The sequence below is a fragment of the Notechis scutatus genome, chromosome 12 (assembly GCF_049901735.1).
Source record: "Notechis scutatus isolate UNSWTSFEM ecotype Mainland chromosome 12, rNotScu1.2, whole genome shotgun sequence".
NCBI lineage: Eukaryota > Metazoa > Chordata > Lepidosauria > Squamata > Elapidae > Notechis > Notechis scutatus.
In genome coordinates, this window is record NC_142020.1 from 16,778,141 (window position 1) to 16,798,360 (window position 20,220).

The 20,220-nt window shown below is 55.0% G+C and overlaps 3 protein-coding genes across 12 annotated transcripts in view; 2 read left to right on the forward strand and 1 right to left on the reverse strand.

Annotated features, from left to right (window-relative positions):
• The first annotated feature begins 433 nt into the window (after positions 1-433).
• On the forward strand, positions 434-11,984 carry CIITA (class II major histocompatibility complex transactivator). Its single transcript, XM_087942310.1, is given in 18 exon segments — positions 434-821; positions 3,706-3,795; positions 3,936-4,061; positions 4,476-4,535; positions 4,834-4,899; positions 5,070-5,111; positions 5,541-5,690; positions 5,822-7,727; positions 8,232-8,405; positions 8,899-8,970; positions 9,234-9,314; positions 9,740-9,832; positions 10,229-10,312; positions 10,427-10,510; positions 10,890-10,954; positions 10,957-10,972; positions 11,257-11,369; positions 11,834-11,984. Coding segments are annotated over 17 exon segments (3,486 nt in total). The 5' UTR covers positions 434-520; the 3' UTR covers positions 11,333-11,369; positions 11,834-11,984.
• An 858-nt stretch (positions 11,985-12,842) lies between these two features.
• On the reverse strand, positions 12,843-15,010 carry DEXI (Dexi homolog; the record flags this gene model as incomplete). The annotated part of the gene is made up of 1 exon (XM_026683281.2): positions 12,843-15,010. A coding segment is annotated over one exon (642 nt), but the record flags the coding sequence as incomplete, so codon positions are not given.
• Positions 15,011-15,102: 92 nt separating this feature from the next.
• CLEC16A (C-type lectin domain containing 16A) overlaps positions 15,103-20,220 on the forward strand; it is a 36,629-nt gene continuing 31,511 nt past the window's right edge. For 5 of the 10 annotated variants that reach the window (XM_087942311.1, XM_087942312.1, XM_087942313.1 and 2 more), the window contains exons 1-5: positions 15,199-15,460; positions 17,141-17,269; positions 17,539-17,672; positions 18,683-18,831; positions 19,231-19,342. In XM_087942311.1, the coding sequence (XP_087798437.1) occupies positions 15,387-15,460; positions 17,141-17,269; positions 17,539-17,672; positions 18,683-18,831; positions 19,231-19,342 (598 nt within the window). In that variant the 5' untranslated portion in view covers positions 15,199-15,386. Of the gene's footprint in view, positions 15,461-17,140; positions 17,270-17,538; positions 17,673-18,682; positions 18,832-19,230; positions 19,343-20,220 lie in introns of all 10 variants that reach the window. The other 5 variants (XM_087942314.1, XM_087942319.1, XM_026683370.2 and 2 more) reach the window with 5 other exon arrangements.

Here is a 20,220-nt window from a genome sequence, read left to right on the forward strand (position 1 = left end):
CCGCTCTCTCTCTCTCTCTCTCTCTCACACACACACACACACACACTCCTTTCTGAATAAAGTCTCTATTTGACTCTAGCAAGGGTTTGGGTGAATTTCCCACTCTTGGGGAAACTTTTCAAAAAAAAAAAACACCCCATCTGCAATGTACAGTTTTGCTATTAACTGCAACCAAGCAAGCATCCAAGTAATCAATTTTTAGAAATGATAAATAAATAAGTAAAAAATTAAATAAGTAAATAAGTAAAAAATTAAATAAATAAGTAAGTAAAAAAATTAAATAAATGAATAAATAAATAAAACAGGGGAGACAACAGCATCCTTGGAAGATGCTGTCGTGCATTCCACGAAATGGGGAAATATCAGTGTCGATTCCCCAAATCAAACACATCAGTTTTCTTTTTCTCACTTCATCTTTTTGGACCCTTGGTAAGATGAGTTCACCATATAAATATCCGTAGAAAAACAGGGAAGTGCGGCATAAATAATTGAGAGAAATCCAAGCGCTCCGGCTGCCAAAATGGATATTTTCAAGCAAATCTTGCCAGAAGTGAGGGGCATTTTATTAACGGCTTCGGCCCTGCAAGTTCAAAGCTTCCTGGACTCCCTGCTGAGTGAAGGAATGATATCACAGGAATATTATCAGACCTTACTCTATGAAAAAGACCCTGAGGACTTAGCAAGGAAGGTTGCTCTGACCCTGCTTGGAAAACAGGCTGGGCCATCCAGTTCCAGCTGCGTCTCTTACTTACAGCTTTCTGGCAAGTCTAAAGAAAACACTAAGAATGCAGCTGTCTCACTGAGGACTAGAAACTTGACCGGTAAGCTTGGTTAATATCATATGATTCTTTAGTGCATTAAAGATTTCTCAGTATTTGTGTAGGAAGGGAATTAAGGTGCATCCAACCTCACTCTGTGGGAACACCTCCTTCCTGGTCAGTTGGATAATTTCACTGGCTTTGTCTTACAAACAGAGAGGTAGATAGCTAGGTACTTAAGCCTAACATGAATTTAAATTTAATTCAAAAATCAATGAACACTAATTTAATCCTCAAGTAGGATAAATCATATCTATTTGTCTGATACATAGGATTTATATCCTATTTGAGAATTAAATGGATGAGGGAGCTTTTCTCCACAGGCTTTGCCAACTGCCTTTCTTGATCTTATATTTTAAATATTGAGTTTCAATTTAATGGCATAAATAGGGCAGGGGGACATTTTAGAACCTCATTTTAAAATCTTGGAACCATTTTTTTAAAAATCCTGAATTTGAGAAAGGAACCTACAGCCAAATGTGCTGGATGACAGGCTGGTGGGAATGGCAGTCCAGAGCACCAGCTAATTTAATCCTCAGCCTCACCAGTCCCGTTTCCTTGGTCTTCTGCTTGTCCCCTATGGTGCGACTTTGGGGGTCCCACAGCAGTGACCTGTGAGATGATCTGGGCCATTTTTGGCTCCCAGCTCAGCCCTGGCCATCCCCGGTCTCTCCTGCGCACTGATGCCCGTGCAGTCGTGTTGGTGCCAGCGTTCACACTGCAGCCGTACACTGGCCGCCCGCAGGGAGGCAAAATTGTCCTGTGTGAAAGGATCGTGGGTGGGAGGGAAGGAGAGCCTCGTGGAGAGTGCAAAGAGGTAAGTGGGTGGACCTGATCAGAATCAGAGACAGGGGAAAATGAAACCCGAGGCCACTTTCACTTCTTGTGTCAGTTGCACACAGAAAGCCAGTGAGCAGCACGTTGGGAGCAAGCTCTCCTCCACACGAGCCTGAAGTCATGTGTGTGACCACCTGGACGGTAGGTACCCAGGCCCCACAGGGAGTGTAGTTGGGCAGAGGAGAAAGCCAGGTATTTGTCCGGCAGGCATCTGTTCTCAGCGAAGGGAGTTACCAACCTTGGAAGTTCCTGGTAGATTATTTTTGAAAGAGAGGGGAATTCCGCTTCACTCTCATTTTGAGATTTTCCGTTTATGGGCAGTCAGTCACCTGTGGCAAGACGAAGGGACTGGCAGCCTGGCCACTTTGCCCAGGGGCATCCAGGATGGCTTATAATCCGGAGCTCGCCACGCCAACCATTTTGCAGAAAGGACGGTTTGGAAGTTTTCTGCAAGGTCGGCTGTTTTTCTTTCACACCCCTGAGGACCTTATTTCTCTGCTTCTGGCTTCCTGATCCTCTGCTGCGCTTCCTTTGCCAACCAGAGCATGAGAAAAGGGGGCTGAGGGGACAACCCCCCACCCCACCCTTGGTTGATCGATGCTGGCAAGTTTAGCCGGTGGCGGCGTTGCAGGAAGAAAGTCAGGGACCCTGGAGAGGTGAACTGGCAAGCTGGCCCTGCCCTCAAATTCTAGCCCCCTCCCCTGCTAAAGGCTGGCTATTGCAGGGTGGGGTCTTGCAGCTCTGCCTTGGGTGGGATGCCTGTGCAGCGAACTTTCTTTTTTTTTTTTTTCAAAGGAAGGCATCTGGGGGAACATGATTCCCTTCTCAGTTCAGACAGTCGGGCTGGACTGAGGCTTGCTTGGTGCAGCTGACCAAAACGTTTTGACCCTGGCAAGCTTGGCTAGACTCAGCCCGGGGGTTTGGAAGAAGCGCCAGGCCTCCCACCGGCCTCTGCTCTGCTGTGCCTTTCCAGAGGGGGGGGGTCTGCCCTCCGTCCCTCACCCCATCCTCCTGTAGGAGGCCACAAGGTCACAGCTGCGACCACGAATCAGGGGAAACGTTGGAATTGCTGCAAGTGGCACAGCTCTCCTTCTTTTTTGGGGGGTGGGGGTCTTCCAAGGAGATGGGTTGTTTTCTTGCCCTCCTTGACATCTTCTTGAGCTAAGCTGGAGTCACACACACACACACACACACCCCGGGCATATTTATAGAAGGCAGAAGATGTGAGCCCACTTTCTGTTCTCCTTTTGTGAACAACGCAGCTGTCGGGTCTCTCCTTGGAACCGTCCAGGGTCAGAAAAGTTGCAGGGGGTGCGTTGTGCAGGTTGGACACACGTGTTTTCCACCTGGGGGTCCCTCAGGGGCTCCATAAACTGCTGCTTTGATCCCCGCCAGATTGCAAACTCTGATTTATAGCTTAGTGCCGATCTTATTGTGGTTTATTCAGTAAACCCGATAAAGCAAAGCTTGGATCAGCCGCGTACTACACCCTGACTCCTGTTTTGGGCAAAAATCCCCCCAAATGTCATTTGTCTCCAGATCTTTGGAAAGCGAATCCAGGCATAAAGGTTGGGGGGGGGGAAACCTGGCAAATTCCTTATGTGTCCAATCACACTTGGCCAATAAAGAAATCTATCTATCTATCTATCTATCTATCTATCTATCTATCTATCTATCTATCTATCTATCTCTATCTCTCTATCTATCTATCTATCTATCTATCTATCTATCTATCATCTATCTATCATCTATCTATCATCTCTCTCTCTCTCTATCATCTCTCTATCTCTCTATCTCTCTATCATCTATCTATCTATCTATCTATCTATCTATCTATCATCTATCTATCTATCTATCTCTCTACCTACCTACCTACCTACCTACCTACCTACCTCTCTCTCTCCCTATTTAATCATTTCTCCCCAAAGCAGGTGGTGGGATGTCCTCAAAGCAACCTCCCCCCACCTAAAGCAGCCCAGGTAGAGACCGAAGTATTTCGCCTTCTTCAGAGCTTGGTCTACTTTCTCCTCCCTGCTGTTTCCGCAATCAGGTGACCTGAGCCCTGGAGGGATCCCACCGGAGACCCACTGCCTGCAGAGCGAGAGCCCCCCACCATCGATGGCTGAGATGGCGCCCGCAGGTGCTGGAGCCTGGCTTAAAGGAAGCCGCCTTCCCTGCCGCTTCCCCTGGGAGGGCAGCCTGTCTCTCGGCAGGCGGGGGGGGGCAGGGAGCGCCAGCCTCTGTGGGGGTCTCGAGTGGCCTCTTCTCTCTCCCCCACAGTTCAAGCGCCTGAGGCGGTCAGCGAGGATCCAGAGAGCACCGAGGTCTTCTACACGGTGGAGAGGGACGAAAGCGGAGAAGTCGTCTGCCTCTGCTCCAACATGGGGGAGGCCTACAACAAAATCGGTGGGTCCCCCTTGCGGGGGCACAGCGGCCTGAGGGCGCGTCCGGGCAGACGCAGTGCCCTCCCTTGGCTCACAGCCTGGACCCAAGAAGGCGGGAGGCAACCCAGGCGGCACAAAGGCCACCCCGCCACCCCTTTGGAGGAGCGGCTGATGGGGATCGGGGCCCGTCTCCAGTCAGGGCAGCAGCTTTACCTGACCCAGGAGCCCCCCCTGCCCAGAGGGCACCCCGGGATGCCCAGCTGAGTTCATCGGGGGGGGGCACCACCCCACCCCTTCCACAGCACCAAAGGGCCCCTCCCCTCCAGGAGCTGAATTGAAGGGGGGGCACAATGTCCCCACACTGATGGGGGAGGGGTGCACTTTGGATTTGTAGTGCCTGGCATTTGGTCATGTTTCCCTCCCCCCTCACCTTTAGCTGCCCTGGCTGAATATTTGCTGAAGGACCAGCAAGATGCCCCGGTGGACGAGCATTTTGGTGAGCCCGCTTCGCTTCCAGGGCCACACTCAGCCCCCGAGGGGCCTGGCTTTCCCTGGTCAAGATGGGGCCTATGGGGGGGCAGAAAAGGGGCCCTTTCCTCCCTGAGCTGCCTGAGCAGGAGAGCCTCCCTGGGCAAAGGGCTCCGGGCCCATCTGGTTCCTCCCTTCCTCCCGTCCTTCATGAGAACTGGTTCCTTGGGCTTTGCCTGATCCTGGGATGTCTCCCCCGTTATTTCCCCATCTGTTCCCCTCCCCCCGTGCTAAAAGTCATCTCTCGCTCTTCTCTTCATCCCCAGAAAGCCTCTTTTGGGAGGTGGGGGCTGCGGAAGGGCCTGGGGGCTGCGCAGAGGCCAAAACCTGGGGTAAGTGAGAGAGCCGGGCGAAGGAGGGCTGAGCTGGTCCAGCTTTCCAGAGGCTCCAGGTGCTAGAGGGAGACGGAGGCGGGTTCAGGTTCTTGCTAAGCCCCCTGGCCAAAGAAGGGCATCATTGGCAGAGACGTGGCCTGCTCCACCTGGCGCCTCTCCCCCTGCAGGACCATCCTCGGAGGCCCCCGAAGCCAAGCGCCAGAGGCTGGGTGAGTGGGCTGCTCCCTCGGTGGCGGCTTCTCTTTAGTAACGGGGGGGGTGCAGAGATCGGGCCCCCTGCCCCAAGCCCCTTCCCCTCGGCTGCTGGCATGGCCCCTGCCTCGCCCTCTTCCTTCCCCCTCCAGATCTGGGCCTTCCGCTCCTGCCTTCCCCTTCCTACAAGATGGCAAGCCACCCAGGGGTTGCAAAACAGCCCTTCCCCAAGCCTGAGGCTTCAACTCCCATCATCCCCAGCCAGCAAGGAAACGAAGCCGGAAACTTCCCGTGTTTGGTGCTGGCTGAGCGGAGGAGGGGCCTCCACCTTCCAGCCAGTTGGGGGCAAGCACCCACCCTGGTCTTCCTGGGCTGCTGAGGGAGGGGAGGGAGCCCACCTTGCCTGGCTTTGGGGCAGCCTGGGTGACCTTCCTTTTCTTTGGCAGCTCACCCACCGGCTCTGTGCATTGTGAGCGAGGACCCCCTCGCCACTCCCCCTCGCCCCGGCCAGGATGGCACCGGCTCTCCAGGCGACTTCCACGTGCAAGTTTTGGTGGCCTCCGTGGGCCCTGCGGGCAGATCTCCAGAAGCGCTCGGTACACGAAAGCCCCTCCAGAGGCCCCAGCCCTGCAGTGGCCCTGCGGGATTCCTGCTTGACCTGGGAGGGAGGGAGGGGGAGGGGGGAGGGGAGGGGCTGAGAGCCAACCTCCTTCTCCCTCTCTTCCAGGGCCCTCTGCCAATGGGCAGCTCTGGTGCATCCCACGCCACGGGAGCAACATCCAGATGATCTTCACCTTCGGAAACGCCCAGCAACCCTGCTTGCCTGCAGATCCCCCAACCTGCCCAGGTGACTTTCCTCGTTTGGCCTCCCACCAGCAGACTCCAAGCCAGCTGGAGCTCAGGACCACCACAGCAGCGAAGCCGAAGTCATCCGAGGAGCAGGATTTTGGAGCTTCCTTCCCTGCCCCCCTCCCTGCCTGTCCTCCTTCCCTAGGGTCGGGGCGGGCTTTCTGCAAGCGGCTGAAGGAGCATTTCCGCAGAGAATGCCGTCCGGGGCCTGGGCAGCCCCCGGGACCCTCCTTCGTGTACCTGGAGAAGGACTTGGTGCAGCATCACCTGGACGGCAGGGGCGGGAGGCGTGCGGGTCGGAGGCGCTGCCACCTGGGAGAGCAGGCCTCCGTGGAGAGGAGCCACTTGTTCCAGGGCACCAGGAAACCCGGCCTGGGCAGCAGAGTCATCCTGGTCTTGGGCAAGGCCGGCACGGGGAAAAGCCACCTGGTGCAGAAGATCTGCCTGGACTGGGCCGATGGCCGGATGCCCCAGTTTGACTTCGTCTTCCGATTCGACTGCCGGAGGCTGAGCCTGCTGCAGGGCTCCTGCCACGACTTCCGGGCCCTGCTCTCGGATTCCCTGGGCGGCTCCTGCCAGGGCGTCGATGACGTCTACCACAGCCTCTTGCAGAAGCCAGAGCGGCTCCTCCTGCTTTTTGACGGCATGGAAGACCTGAAGGAGGATCCCGAGGGCTTCTCCTCCACGTCAGGGAGCCCGGCCGGCAGGGGAGCCCACCGCCTGGGTGCCACCTTGGCCCCCCTCTTCCAAAGGAAGGGGCTCAGCGGCTGCACTTTCTTATTGACCGGACGGCGCAAAGGGAGGCTCCCCCCGTGTTTCCCCCGGGTGGACTCGGTCCTGGAGGTGGTGGGCTTCTCCCCGGAGCAGGCCGCGCTCTGCCTCTCCGGCTCTTTCGAGGGCTCTTCCCCCTGGGAGCAGGAGGCGAACCCCATCAGGAGCTCCCCTTACCTGCTCAGCCTTTGCTGCAATCCCGGCCTCTGCCGGTTCATTGGCCAGGCGGCGTCTGAAAGGAGAGGCCAAGAGCTGCCCTCCACCCTCACGGGCCTCTTCGCCACCTACCTTCTCCAGAAGGCGGCAGGTTCCGGGTGCCAGGCCATCCCTGCCCTGGCCGAGGTCTCTTGGTCTCTCGGGCAGCGTTACCAAAGGGCCCTCCTGAGCGAGCACTTCCCTTCCGCAGACGCGAAGGAGCTCGCTCTCAGAACGGGACTCATGGCGGAGCAGCGGGGCGTTTGCGTCTTCTCCAACTTCGCTGTCCAGAATTTCTTGGTGGCCCTGCATTTGACTCTGGCCAAAGAGATCAAGGGCAAAAAACTCACCAAATTCCTTGGTTTGGGGGCCAAGTTCCGGAAATTTCTCTCTTCGTGGGGCCTGGTGCCCCGTTTCTTGTCCGGGTTGCTGTTCTTAAAGGACGACCTCAGCAGTTCTCTCCTTTTGGGTAAGGGGGGTGACTTAGAAGACACGGAGAACCTGATCGCAAGGAAGCAGAGGAGCCTCTCCAGATTCATCCGGAAACTTCCCCTGAGGGATCTCAGGCCGGACAAGTTGCTGGAGCTGCTCCACTGTGTCCATGAAACCGAAGATCAGCCCCTCCGGAAGCACTTGGCCCTGGAGCTCCGGCCGGACCTCTCCTTCGTGGGCTTCTCACTCGCCCCGCCAGATGTCAGCGTCCTGCACGCTGTGCTGGGAACGTCCCCCAAGAAGTTCTCTTTAGACCTGAGGGGGACCGGCATCCACTTGGATGGACTCAGGAAGCTGGTTGGCCTGAAGAACGTCACCAAGTTCAGGTGGGCGGAGGGTCTTGGAGGGCCGCGCCTGGGCGGGGGCTGGGCCTTCAGGTCACGAGGACCAGGCGTTGGGAGGAAAGGCCCACCGAGCAGGGATCTCGGGGGAGGAGGGAGGCTGGAAGGACCCCTGGACGGCTTCTCAAAGCCAGAGGTCACTGCTGAGGGATTTGTCCTTATGTGGACGGTGCCTTGGTTGACCCCCCGTGATCTTAGTGGGCCCATAAAAACCATCTTTGGAGCCACTCAAGGAATCTTCACTTGAAGGGAACCGATCCAGGACGGGGAAGGGGGAGAGGAGGTGTTGTCGGGGCCTCAAGCCAAGATCAGATCCTGGTCCGGCTAGCGTTGCAGTTGTGCCCATCAAGGCCAGATCCAAACCCAAGATCTTCCCAAGGGAAAGGCAGAACCAGAACCGCCCTGAACCCGGGAGGAGCCAGGGAAGCTGCCTGCAGCGGAGGAGGAGGAGGAGGAGGAAGAAGGCAGCCTCACGGACTCTTGTTGCAGGGTGTCCCTCAGGGAAGCGGTGGGGCTCTGGAAGCACCTGTGGGGCGCCCAGGAGAGGGAAGCCCTGCAGGCAGCCCTGGAGAAGTTCCTGGTGGAGCCCTTCAGGGCGAAGACGATGGGGGACGTGGACGCCCTTCTCGCCCTGGTGCAGCTGCAGAGAGACATGGCCGAAGGGTAAGGCCCCCAGAGGGCCCCACGCAGGCAGCCCCCGAGGCCAGCTGGAGGGAGGTTCTCCTGGTGGTGGGGGGGAATGCCAGGCCCCCTGCAGGCCTGCCTTGGGGATCAGGGATCTGGGGAGGCGCTCGGCTCCTCCGCCCCAGGCCTACTCTGGGCACCAGGAGAAAGTGGCTTGGGGTGGCTTTGAGCAGAGGCATAGCTGAAGGTGGGGTGCAAAGATGGAGGATATGTCATAGACATAGAACAACAGAGTTGGAAGGGGCCCTGGAGGTCATCTAGTCCAACCCCCTGCTCAAGCAGGAGAGTCTATTCCAAATATTAGCCTCTACCGAGGATTGAACTCACAACCTCCTGATGGTGAGGCGAGAGCACCACCTCTGGGCCCCCGTAGCTTGGCTACGTTGGTGAGCTTCGGCCAGAGGCTGCCACTGGTCCCGCCCTCTGTGCTCTTCCCTGACCGCCTTTGCCTCCAACCCCATGTTTGGTCCAGCAGGGAAGACTCTGCGGGTTCCGGCGTTCGTCTTATTCCAGCCATCGCTGGGTTCCTGCAACTAGAATTCAGGTAAGTTCACAGGTGCATTTTAAGAGCGGAATGCAGCAACAGCAGGCAACTGTTTGTTAAAAGCAGAACCTCCTTGTGCTGGGGCAGTCTACCTCGGAACACCCGATTTCCTCCTGGGCTGCCAGGCAGGCGCCTCAGGGGGCGTTGGTGGCTTCTGGGCCAAAGAAAGGGCAAGGGAAGGAGTCGCTTGGCGGGGGGGCGGGGGCTGGGTCAGGAGTCCAGCACCCACTGTCCCCCTTTCCCCCCCACCACTTGCCTTGCAGCCTTGGGCCCAGCTGCGGCTTGGAGGGCTTCCGAAAGTTGGCGGATTCTTTGGTGGCCTTCTCGGCTCTTCAGCACTTGGAGTAAGTGAGCCAAAGAGCCCCTCCCCAAGTCAACTTCCCAAGTCCACCCCGGGAGTGTCTTTGAATGGTGGGGGGGGGGCTCTCTGTCAGATGCCAGGCTTAGGCACCAAGGTCTGAGATCCTCAGGAAGCGGCACCCCTGGTGGTCCTCCCCCTCCATGAAGGTTGCCCTGCTGGCTCTCCTTGGCCTGGCAAGCAAGACCCCCCAGAGAGGAGCTGGAGTGGGGCTTCTGGGACATTCCCAACCCTGCCGGCCCCCTCCCCACACACCTGACATCTAGCCACGTCCAGGGGAAGCCCCCCCCCCGTGCTTGGGAAGGAAAGCAAAATCCCACCGCAGAGCCTATCCCCTTTGCCCTCTGGGTGCCCCCAAAACAGCCCCCGATCAAGCAGAATTTGCAGCCATCCTGGCTTGACTGTCCCCAGCTTGGATTCCTCTGAGGAAAACGAAATCGGAGATGAAGGGGTGAGGTCCCTCACCCGCGTCCTTCCTCGCTTGGCGTCCCTGGAAACGCTGAAGTAAGTTTTGTGTTCTGCGGCTCCTGGTGGCAGGAAGCCAGAAAGGTCCCAGGGAGGACCCCCCCCCCATTGCATCTCCCAGAGACTCACTCTGTGTGCGTGTGCGAGTGTGTGTGCGAGTGTGTGCGCGTGAACGAATGAAACAGGCTGGGACATGGAATGGTTACGAAGCGCCCAACCGCCAAAATTCTTGGGACACATTATAAACAGAATGAAAAAAGAAAAAAACCGAAAGAGAAAACCATAGAAGAGTAACGTTTGCTTAGGAAGGGGCTGCCTCCGCGTGGTGGGCCCTCTCCCACCGGCCTCCCCGAACGGGCCACGCCAGAGAGGGAGGGAAAGGACGCCCCCCCCCCCCTCTGAAGCATCCTGAACGGAACCATCTTTTGTGCCTAGCTTGTCCCGGAACCAGATCTCCGACCTGGGCGCTGAGTTGTTGGCCCAAGCCCTCCCCTCCCTGCGTGTGCTGAAGACCCTCAGGTGAGGCCGCCCCCCAGGTGGGGGAGGGCTCCTTCCTTGCCTCAGGCCCGCCTCCCACATGGCCCCTGGCAGTGGGGGCCCGGCTCAGCCTCCTCCTTGGTTTGGCTCCTGCAGCTTGTACGAGAACAACATCGGGGACGCGGGGGCGGAGCGCGTGGCCAAGGTGCTGCCCCAGATGTGTGCCTTGCAGGTGCTGGAGTAAGTGTGCCAGGGACTGTGGCTGGGGGGCGCAGGAGGGAGTCAAAGCAGACCTTTTTTTCGCACAGGACTGGAACCCCCAATCTTCATGCAGGCTCCCCTTATAGCTCCTGCAGCCACCTCGGCTGCTTGGATGTTCCATGGGGTGGGAAAGAGGAGGGGCCCTCCCCACCCAGCACTCGAGGGGCTCAGCCGCAGGGCCCACCGGGCTCTTGGGGAACCCCTCCCCAAGCCCCCAATACCAGGAGAGGCCTGGTAGAGCCAGAAGGGGGGCGAAAGACTCCGGCCATGCTCAGCCCTTGGCCCTCGGCCTCCAGGGGTTTCTGGCAAAGGGGGTGCCTGTAATTCTGCCTCTTTTGCCCCCCACCCCCACCCCCAGCCTGCAGTACAACCAGATTTCTGCCGCCGGAGCCCGGTGTCTGACGGAGCGCCTGAGAAGATGCCCCGCATCCAGAGCTTGGCGTAAGTTTGGGCTTCCGGGATCGAAGCCCTTTTCCTGGAACACCCCAAGGGCCCCTCTGAACTGCACTGGATGCAGCAGGGGTTGCTTTGGAGGAGGTTCTGGGCAGGACAGCCTGGGGGGTCCACCAGGACTCCAAATTCCTGGCCAGCTGCAGGGTGGGAGCCCCCTCACCCCGGGGGGGGGAGTCGCCCCACCCCCAAGTGGCAGCCGCTGGTGGCATTTTTGGGAGGGAGGCCCCCTTATTCCAGTTGCCTTTCATTTCTTGCTTTCTCAAAACTTTCAGGCTGTGGAACCCCACAATCCCTCACGGGGTTCTGGATCACCTGCAGCAGCTGGATTCTCGGATCAGAAGGGTTTAGGGGCAGCCCCTGGCCGGTCGGTTCGGATTCTGTGGTGGTGGTGAGTGTTTTCCAGCGACCGACCGGTAGGAGCTTCCACCATTCTACACTCAGCCTATGAAATGCTCCTCACTGTGGAGGAGAGGCCGAATTACAGTCTTCCCACTCTCACAATGCCGTGTGTGTGTGTGTGTGTGTGTGTGTGTGTGTGTGTGTGGTGAGGCTCCGTTGACTCCCCCGGCCCATAAATCATAAAGAGCCATTTATCTCTGTGGGCCCTTTGGACCCCCAGCTATCCAAACCCTTCCAGGTGCCCTATGACAAAAATCTCTGTCAATCAATGCCATCCATATAGCTAATTACTAAAACACTTTGCATTATGGGTGCCCCCAGCCAGGCTGAAGCTCCACTCCCCTGCCCCTTGGCCCCCTTCGAATCAAGGGTAGGAAACAACCCCCCGCATGGCAGTTGCATGGCTTTAAGAGTGCCCCCCACCCCCAATCCCCATTTTCTCTCACACAGGAGGAAATTCTGCTGCTAAATTAAAGCTGTGTGATCCGTAGAGGCTGCTTCTTTTTCTCCATCCACCCGAGGACTGGATCCTCTTTCCGAAAGAATCCTCTCCAGGGCAGTTGACGCCAGGTCCCACATTCTGTGAAGTGGCCGAAGGCAAGGGAAATGTGTGCGTGTGTGTCTGCCGAGAGGTGGAAGCGTCAAAAGTTATATGACTTAGCAGAGATGTCTACGGAGAATAAGCAACTGACTTCTTAAGAAAGAAAGAAAAAACTACGCAGTGCTGGTGCTTTCTGAATAAACTCCGCTCCCTTTGAGAGCCGATAACCTTTCTGGACTATTTCTGCATGAATTTACGACCAGCCCCTCGCAGCTTGCTAAAAAGTTTGGAGAAATAATGTAAGGAACACATAAGTAGGCTAGGCAGAACTGGACCCCTGGACCCCAGGGGTCATTTGACGTGTTCGCAGCTGTGGAGGGCGCATAGGTGCTGGTGTGCATCTGCGCCTAGAAGCTTTCCACTAGCGATCGGAACACCCAGCCTCTGCTGAGAGTGAACTCTAGTGTACAGTTTTCATACCCCTGAGAGACAGTCAATAAATCTTTTTCTAGAAGCAGGTTCACTTGTGGCTGTTTTCTTTTTTTGAAAGTGGGAATGTTGGTGGGGTCTTGGAAGGGCTAAGGTAGCCGTTTTGAATGGATTTCCTGCAATGCATCCTCCCCTTTGGGAACGGACTGGCAGAAACCGAGGGAGGATGGCAGCTTCGCCAAGGATTCCACCGAGGAGGTTAGACAAAGCAGAGGGGGAAAGGTTATGGGCAGGGGGTCCTAGGAGGATCTTTGTGAGACAGCGAAGAGGAGGATCTGCCTGAACCCTTCTGGTAGGGTCACTGGAACCTCGCCAGGCCCCCTCCCCCTTTTAAGCATGCAAAGACCCCAAGGCGGCCCCACAGCCGCAGCCTTTCCCGTGAAGTGCCCCCAGCGGCCACCCTGGTCCAGGCAATAATACGCAAAGTGATTGTAGTCACCTGCATACATCTGTATTTGCAAAAGGTCCTGTTATCAAGATATTGCTTTTTTTACATTTTCTGCTTCACATAACAATGCATTTGAACATTTTCCAAAATAACTTGCCGTAACAATGACAAGGCTCCTCTTTCCTTCCCCCAAGTTATAAAAATACTTACAAAATCAATTCTTCTCTGCAACAGTGTGACAGAAACATCCCTGAAGTTCTTTTTTTTCCTCCCTCCTTAAATTATTACTCTTTAAAAAGCAGACCTTTTGTGGGTATTGCAAAGGTTCGGGGGATCCCAAAAATAAAATAAAATAAAATTTAAGAAGGGAGACCTGATCATTCACAGCAAATTAAGATCGCCAGTTGGAGACTTCCAACATTTCCATGCTTGGAAGGAGCAGAAACCAGAGCCTTCACGGCTAATTACACTTAAGGACTCCTGTGCAAATTGATGGCTTCGCCATATTTCCACACCTGTCTCTCCCTGCAGCTGGAAACCTAGCATGTCAGGGAGCAAGCTTCATTAATGTCATATAACCTTTCCACGTGCTGGAAAATGTTTCATTCAAGAGTAGTGAAGGTCTTTTTTAAAAGCTCTCACAGATATGGATAGTACTGATAACGGAGGGCTATTTCTACTGCCCTACGGGGAAAACGTGATTCGGGGATCTTCTGCACAGTGATGCAAGGCCAAGTTTCAACCGCGTAGCAGTTGTGTGTTCAGGAACATGCGCTGTTGCAAGCAACCTCAGGCTCTCACGGTTTATCCCCCCAGCCCCCTTAAAACCTGGTGATCCCATCACAGCCACTGCTTGCCTTGTCTAAGCATCCAGGCTAGCTCTCCACATACCTTTAACTCTTCAAAAACAAGAGAACCAAGCCTTGTTCCTTGAAGTGTGCAAACGAGGAGTAAATGCCTTTGTTTGGTGTAAGAAACCAGAATCTCCTGGGGTCTCTCTCCCCTCCCCCCCCCCCCCCCCCCGGACTCCCTGGGTAAACCCTGCTGTTGTGTTCAATGAATTCCTGCAGAATCGCAGGACGTTGGCAAACCCATCAAGGGTTTGGGCCAGCCCCATCTTCAGTCCAGCTTCCCTGGGGGACCTGGAAGGCCTCAGGCCAGCCGGCCAGAATCCACATGTCCTTTCTGGAATCTTTCCTTTTTCTTCCCTGGTGTAGCAAGCCTGTAGTAGAAATGTGAATGAAGCAAAGGGTGAAAGAAAGGGTGGCCCTGGAAGAAGCCTAGGATCCGAGGGGGCTGCAGAGATGCCCCGGGAGGGATTGCCCCAGCGGGCAGAAGGGCCAGCAGCCCCCTTCGTTGTCCAGGAGCAGGTCTAGGAGCATTTTCTTCTGGGGAGGGGTTTCCCCATCGGGACCTTCTTAGCCTAACAGAGCAGGAGAGGCCCGGTGCTCCTCTGGCCTTCCCTGCCTGGAGCAGCCTCCCGGGCTCCCGGGGATGGGAGCTGGAGTCACAACCCGCGGGAGGGCAGGCCAACCCCTCCGGGCTCTCCTTCCTCCGACGGCCGGCCCTAGTCCCAGTAGGCGTCGAGCGGCTCGCCCTCGCTGTCCAGCCGGTAGAGGCCGAGCGCCGGGTCGGAGAGGAGCCCGAGGTCCACCAGCGCCTGGTCCATGTCGTCGGGCAGGAAGACGATGCCCACGTTGAGGGCGATGTACTCCAGCAGGAAGGCGTAGTAGAGGATCAGCAGGTTGACCAGGAAGAGGCCGGCGGAGAACATCGAGGGGGCGGCGGCGCCTGGCACCAGCCGGGACGCCCGATCGGGGCACGGGGGACGCTGCCAGCCCAGCAGCCCCGGCAGGGCGGCCCCTCCGGCCGGCAGCCCCCGCGGCTCTCTGGGCGCCGATGGCGGGAACAGCGGGCAGGACCGTCCGGCGCCCGGGACTCTGGTCCCCGCGGGCGCCGAGCGCGGGCGCGCCTTGCAGACGGGCTGCGGCGGGGGCGGCGCTGGGGCTCTTGGCGCGGCCCTCCTAAGCCCCGCTGGACGCCCCCGGCCATGACCGCACGGCTGCTTCGCGCCACCCGCCGGGCTGCAGCGGGCAGGAGGGGCTCGGCTCGGCCGTCCGTGCCCAGAGCTCCGCCCGCCTCCGCCTCCGCCTGCGCGGCTCCCGGGCCGCAGAGCGCGCCTCCGCGGGGCTGCAGCGCGGCGGCGAGGGGGTTAAGCGTGACGCCGACGCCTCATTAGCATGCGCGCCCCGCCCCTCTTGGGTCACAAACGCTCGCCCGTCTTCCGGGATGCCCGCGCGCAGGGGCCGCCGGGAAGGGGAGTTTGCGGCCGGTCCGCCCGACGTCGGGCGTCGGGGCAGGCGCGGGCGCGTAAGACTGCGCTTCCCGGCGTGCCCCGCGCCTGCGCGGTGCACGAGAGGACGGCGGCGTCGGCGTCTGGGCTACTCTGAGCGGCTGAGGGAGGATGGCGGCGGCGGCGGCGGCCGCTGAGGACGAGGCGACCGAGGAGGGCAGCAGCGACAGCAGCGGCGGAGGCGGAGGCGGCGGCCGTAGGAGCGGAGGCGCGCCTGCGGGGCCCGCGCACGATGTTCGGGCGGTCGCGCAGCTGGGGCGGCGGCGGGAAGGCCTCGCGCAACATCCACTCGCTCGAGCACCTCAAGTGAGTCTCCCCGCGGGACCCCTGCGCCCATCGTCCGCAGCCGGCCCCGCCCCCGCTCTCGAAGGCGGCCCGAGCGGAGCTGGGGGTCTCGGGGGGCTGCCGGGGGCCGCTTGTGAAGCAGGGCCGGCATCCTGGGCCGCTGCAGGGCGGGAGGACTACAACTCCCAGGGCTCCCTGGGCAGCCGTGCAGGCTGGGGGCATTCTGGGGGGGACGACAGGCCGCCTTAAAGGGGTTGAAGCGGCCGGCTGAAAGAAGCGCCTCCCGCACCTGCTGGGGCGGCGGCGGCGGCGGCGGCGGCCTCTTTCCCGGGGCTGGAAGGCGGGGAGCGGGAGGCGCCGAGCAGCCGCCGCCGCCGCCCAAGCCTAAGAAGGCCGAGAGAGACCCAAAGGGAGTCCCGTGGCTTTCTCAGCCCACCGGCCCTTGGAGGAGCCTTCGCCCTGCGCAGAGTCACCCCGAGGGTGGAGGAGAGGCACATAAATGTGTCCCCCCCCCCTTTCGTATGCCGGGGCGGGGGGGGGGGCCAGTTGGACTCTGGTAGTCCGGGGTCCGGGGAGCAGAAGGTCTCCAGAGTGGGTGAGGTCAAGGAGCCTCCCCTTCTTCCCGAGCGGAGGAGGGGTGACCCTGTCTCCAGGCTGCCTCGGCCTTCCCTCCTCCTGGGGGCCCGGACTGCTGGGGGCTGGAGGCTGGCTCTGCAAAGGGGCTGCCTGCCTTAAGAGCGGACGATGGGAAGGAGGCCTCTCAGCACAGCAGCTCCTTGCATTTGGGAGGGAGAGGCAAGGGAACGGAGTCAGCATGACCAGCAGTTTTAACTGCTGGGCATTTATGTACTTTTCTCCTAAAGGTGTCAGGATTGGTGGTCAGCACTATATTTTTATTCATTTATTTTATTTAAATTGTTCTTTTCTTTTTCTTTTTTTACTACAAAGGCTGCCAAAATGATTTTCTGGCAGCCAGTCTGACAATTTGGTTTTGTAAGTAAGAATTAGTTCCTTTCGGCATTATCAGGTTATTCTAATCAGAAAATGAAGAAAGTGTTTTCTGGTACCCCTTTCTCAACCAGCATAATCTGTCAGGCTTCTCTCTTATTCTTTACCCCCATAAAAGGTCAGAAATTCTGCTAGGATATTTTATCACCTCCCTTGACCATCTTGGAGATTATTTTCATCAGCATCCCATGCCTGTAGGAATTACTTGAGGTGTACAATACACGACACAGGCCGTGGTTTGTTTATTTTCATAGATTTCATAATTCTGTAAACTATACACAAACACTTTGTGTAAAACAAATATATAGTTCAAGCTAATGATGCCTACATTTTATTTGCATCAGCACGGCACCCTTTGGTACTTGCAGGCTTTCTAGGGGTTTCCTCTGGCCTCCCTTTAGCTGGAAGACCATTCTGATGGAACCCTTGATTGCTGTTTCTGCAAGGAAAATGTCTGAAAAAGAGAAGGAAGTAGAAGGGATGCTTTTGGTGCCAGGTAATTTGATTCCAGGGTGGCTTGTGCTAAATGAAGAACATTTAACAAATCTAAAGAAGAGACGAGAAGTGATGTGAATAGTTGGCTTTTTCTACAGTGGTTCAAAAGAGTCACAGATTCTCTCACACTTCAACATGCACAATCCTGCCAAGACCACTTGGAGGGCCCCATGTTTACTTTCTCTTCTTGTCTTTCAGGTATATGTATCATGTTTTGACCAAAAACACCACTGTGACTGACCACAACCGCAACCTATTGGTGGAAACCATTCGATCGATAACCGAGATCCTGATATGGGGCGATCAAAATGACAGTTCAGTGTTTGAGTAAGAGCTTGTATGATTTTGCTTTAACAAATACAGACTTTTTTTTTCTATTACATTATTGTTCCATGGATGTTTTATTTTCTGTAACTGCTGAGAATTATTTGACTGCAGTGGCCTGAGAAGCTGGTAAATATATCAGTATAGTTCTAATCATGCTGGTTAAAATATAGTTATTAATATCTTCACCAATATTGCATTCCAGCAATAAACATTTGAATGAAATTTCTCCAATAAGATATAGTAAATTGGTAAAAATGCTTGCATTCCAGCTTTTTCTTGGAGAAAAACATGTTTGTGTTCTTCCTGAACATTCTGCGCCAGAAGTCGGGCCGTTATGTCTGTGTGCAACTTCTGCAGACTTTGAATATCCTCTTTGAGAACATCAGTCACGAAACATCCCTTTGTAAATATGCACATTTCTTTTCTCTTTATGCAAAGCAAGATTTTTGTTGAAAACCATTTGCTACATAAGCTACACCTGTAACTGGGGTTCTTGTTTTCTGTCCTGAAGATTGTAGAATTAGAGACGTTTTAAATCCATTAGGTATTAAATCTATTAAATACATTGGGAGTTGAGCTGGTTAATAATCTTCAACATACGGTACTGTTCAACCACTTAATTTCACTAAGTTGACTGTGATGCCAAGTGGTTTCTCTTTTCACAGAGAGACACATTTTGCAAAAGACCTATGAAAGAAATCAAGTTTTTAAAAACATGCTTCTAAAATGTTTAACACTCTCGTTTTTCCTGAAAAAATAAACCGTAAACCGTAAACAGGAAGTTCTCCTTGGATGCATGTCAACATGTGCAGACAAGGCAGGAGAGGGCAGAGAACAGAAATAAGGTGGGAGGTAGAAGTCTTGATGGGCTTCTGGTTGTTTCTGAGGGGACAGTTCAGGGAGGACAAGGATAGTTTAAAAAAAGACCCGTCTGCTAGAATGTGTGGTGCGTATCCTTGAGTTTGCTGGCTTAATTTTTATACTAAACCGTATAGGGGGTCCTGGACTTACAGCAGTTCAGTTAATGTCCATTCAAAGTTAAAATGGCACCGACAAAAGCGACCGTTGTTTCACGCTTACGACCAGTGCAGCACCTCCATGGTCACGTGATCCAAATCCGGATGCTTGGCAAATGGTTCATACTTACGACTGTTTTTTTTGTGACCTCCCCTTTTGTGACCTTCTGACACGCAAAGGCAACGGGGGGGGGGGGGGAGCCAGATTCACTTCACAGCTGTGTTACTAACTTAACAACGGCAGCAATTCACTTCATAACGGTGGCAAGAATGGTTGTTAAATGGGGGCAAAACTCACTGAACAAATGTCTCACTTGGCAACAGAAATTTTGGGCTCAATTGTGGTCATAAGTAGAGGACTACCTGTATTTTATGCCTCTGTATTTTTTCCCCTCAGACTATTTACTGTCCAACAACTACGTGAACTCTATTATTGTGCACAAATTTGACTTCTCAGATGAAGAAATCATGGCATACTATATTTCATTCTTAAAAACACTTTCTCTGAAACTCAACAATCACACTGTTCACTTTTTTTACAACGAGGTGAGTTACAAGTTGGAAACAAAATGCTGTTTTCGGTGAATTATTTTTGCTGGGAATTGGGTGAACCTTTTCTGGAACCTTTTCTTCTATAACAATGTATATTGTTGCCGAATGTGTACCTCAGAAGTGACCTAATTGTTCATTTCAAAATCTGTAAATATTTTCAAAAGATCCTAGATGTTCCTGCTGGAGTTGTAGTTGAGGGTGTCTGGAGGGACACAGGCTGAGGGACGAGGCTTTCAATTTCTGCCCCAGTGCTTGGGGAGCAGAGCAGGTGCCGAGGGAAGCGCCTGTACTGAGCGAGGCCCCAGATTGCCCTTCAGCCGTCCAGAGTCTGACAGGGCAGGACAAAAGGGCACCCAGGGCATAACCCATGTTCTTTGCCGTCTTCCTCCTCAGCATACCAACGATTTTGCCTTGTACACTGAGGCCATCAAATTCTTCAACCACCCAGAGAGCATGGTCAGAATTGCCGTGAGAACCATCACGTTGAACGTCTACAAAGGTAAGCGTCTTCTTGGGTACTTTCAGCACCACACGTGCCTTAACAGGAAGGAGCCGGGGCTTCCGGCAGTCCCAGATTTATCGGGTGAAAGTTAGACGGGGCAGATCCCGATTTGACCTAGTGGATCACGTGACACTCTTCTCGGAACCAGTGTTTTAAGCCAGGGCTGTCATCTCAGGCAGGAGGAAGCGGTAGAAGAAGCTGGGGAAGGCCAGAAGAGAATACTCAGGGAATGGCCGCTGGAGGGCGCTCTTGGCATGAGGTTTTGCAAAGTGAGAATCTCCGCGTTGCTTGATCAGGACCCAGAACAGCTTCCTGAAATATTTATTAGAACTTTTGACACCCCCCCCCCCTGCCCCCTTCTGTCCTCTCTCTCTCATGCACTCTTGTTCATGAGTGAAGAAAATGACAGCTGAAAGCTAGAACTCAGCCAGATGTTTTCCACTGAAAGGATATAGAGGCAATGCGTCTCTCCATTTTGCCCTAGGAATCAGGCATTAGAGGTGGTGTCAAGCATCCAGATAGTATCCATGATATCAATCACTCCAAGACGTTATCTCTCCGATTGATTTATTAAGGAACAGACCTGGCACGTTCAAAAGCTTTTTCCCATGTTACACAGAATCCGCCTTCTCTCCTCTCTTCTCTCCTCCCACTTCTACACTTCATAAATCACGAGAACCAATTAACTGCAACTGCAAATTCTTAATACGACACACAGAATAACCTTGAACTTTTCAACTCCCCTAAAACTCTAAAAAAATATGTGGCAGCTGAATTTCAAAGCTGACAGGTAGTTTTTAAGGTAGAGGTAGATTCTGGTCTGGCTTCTATGCTCATTTAAAGCTAGCACCCAGAATCTGTGGAATCCAGCAACAGAGGAG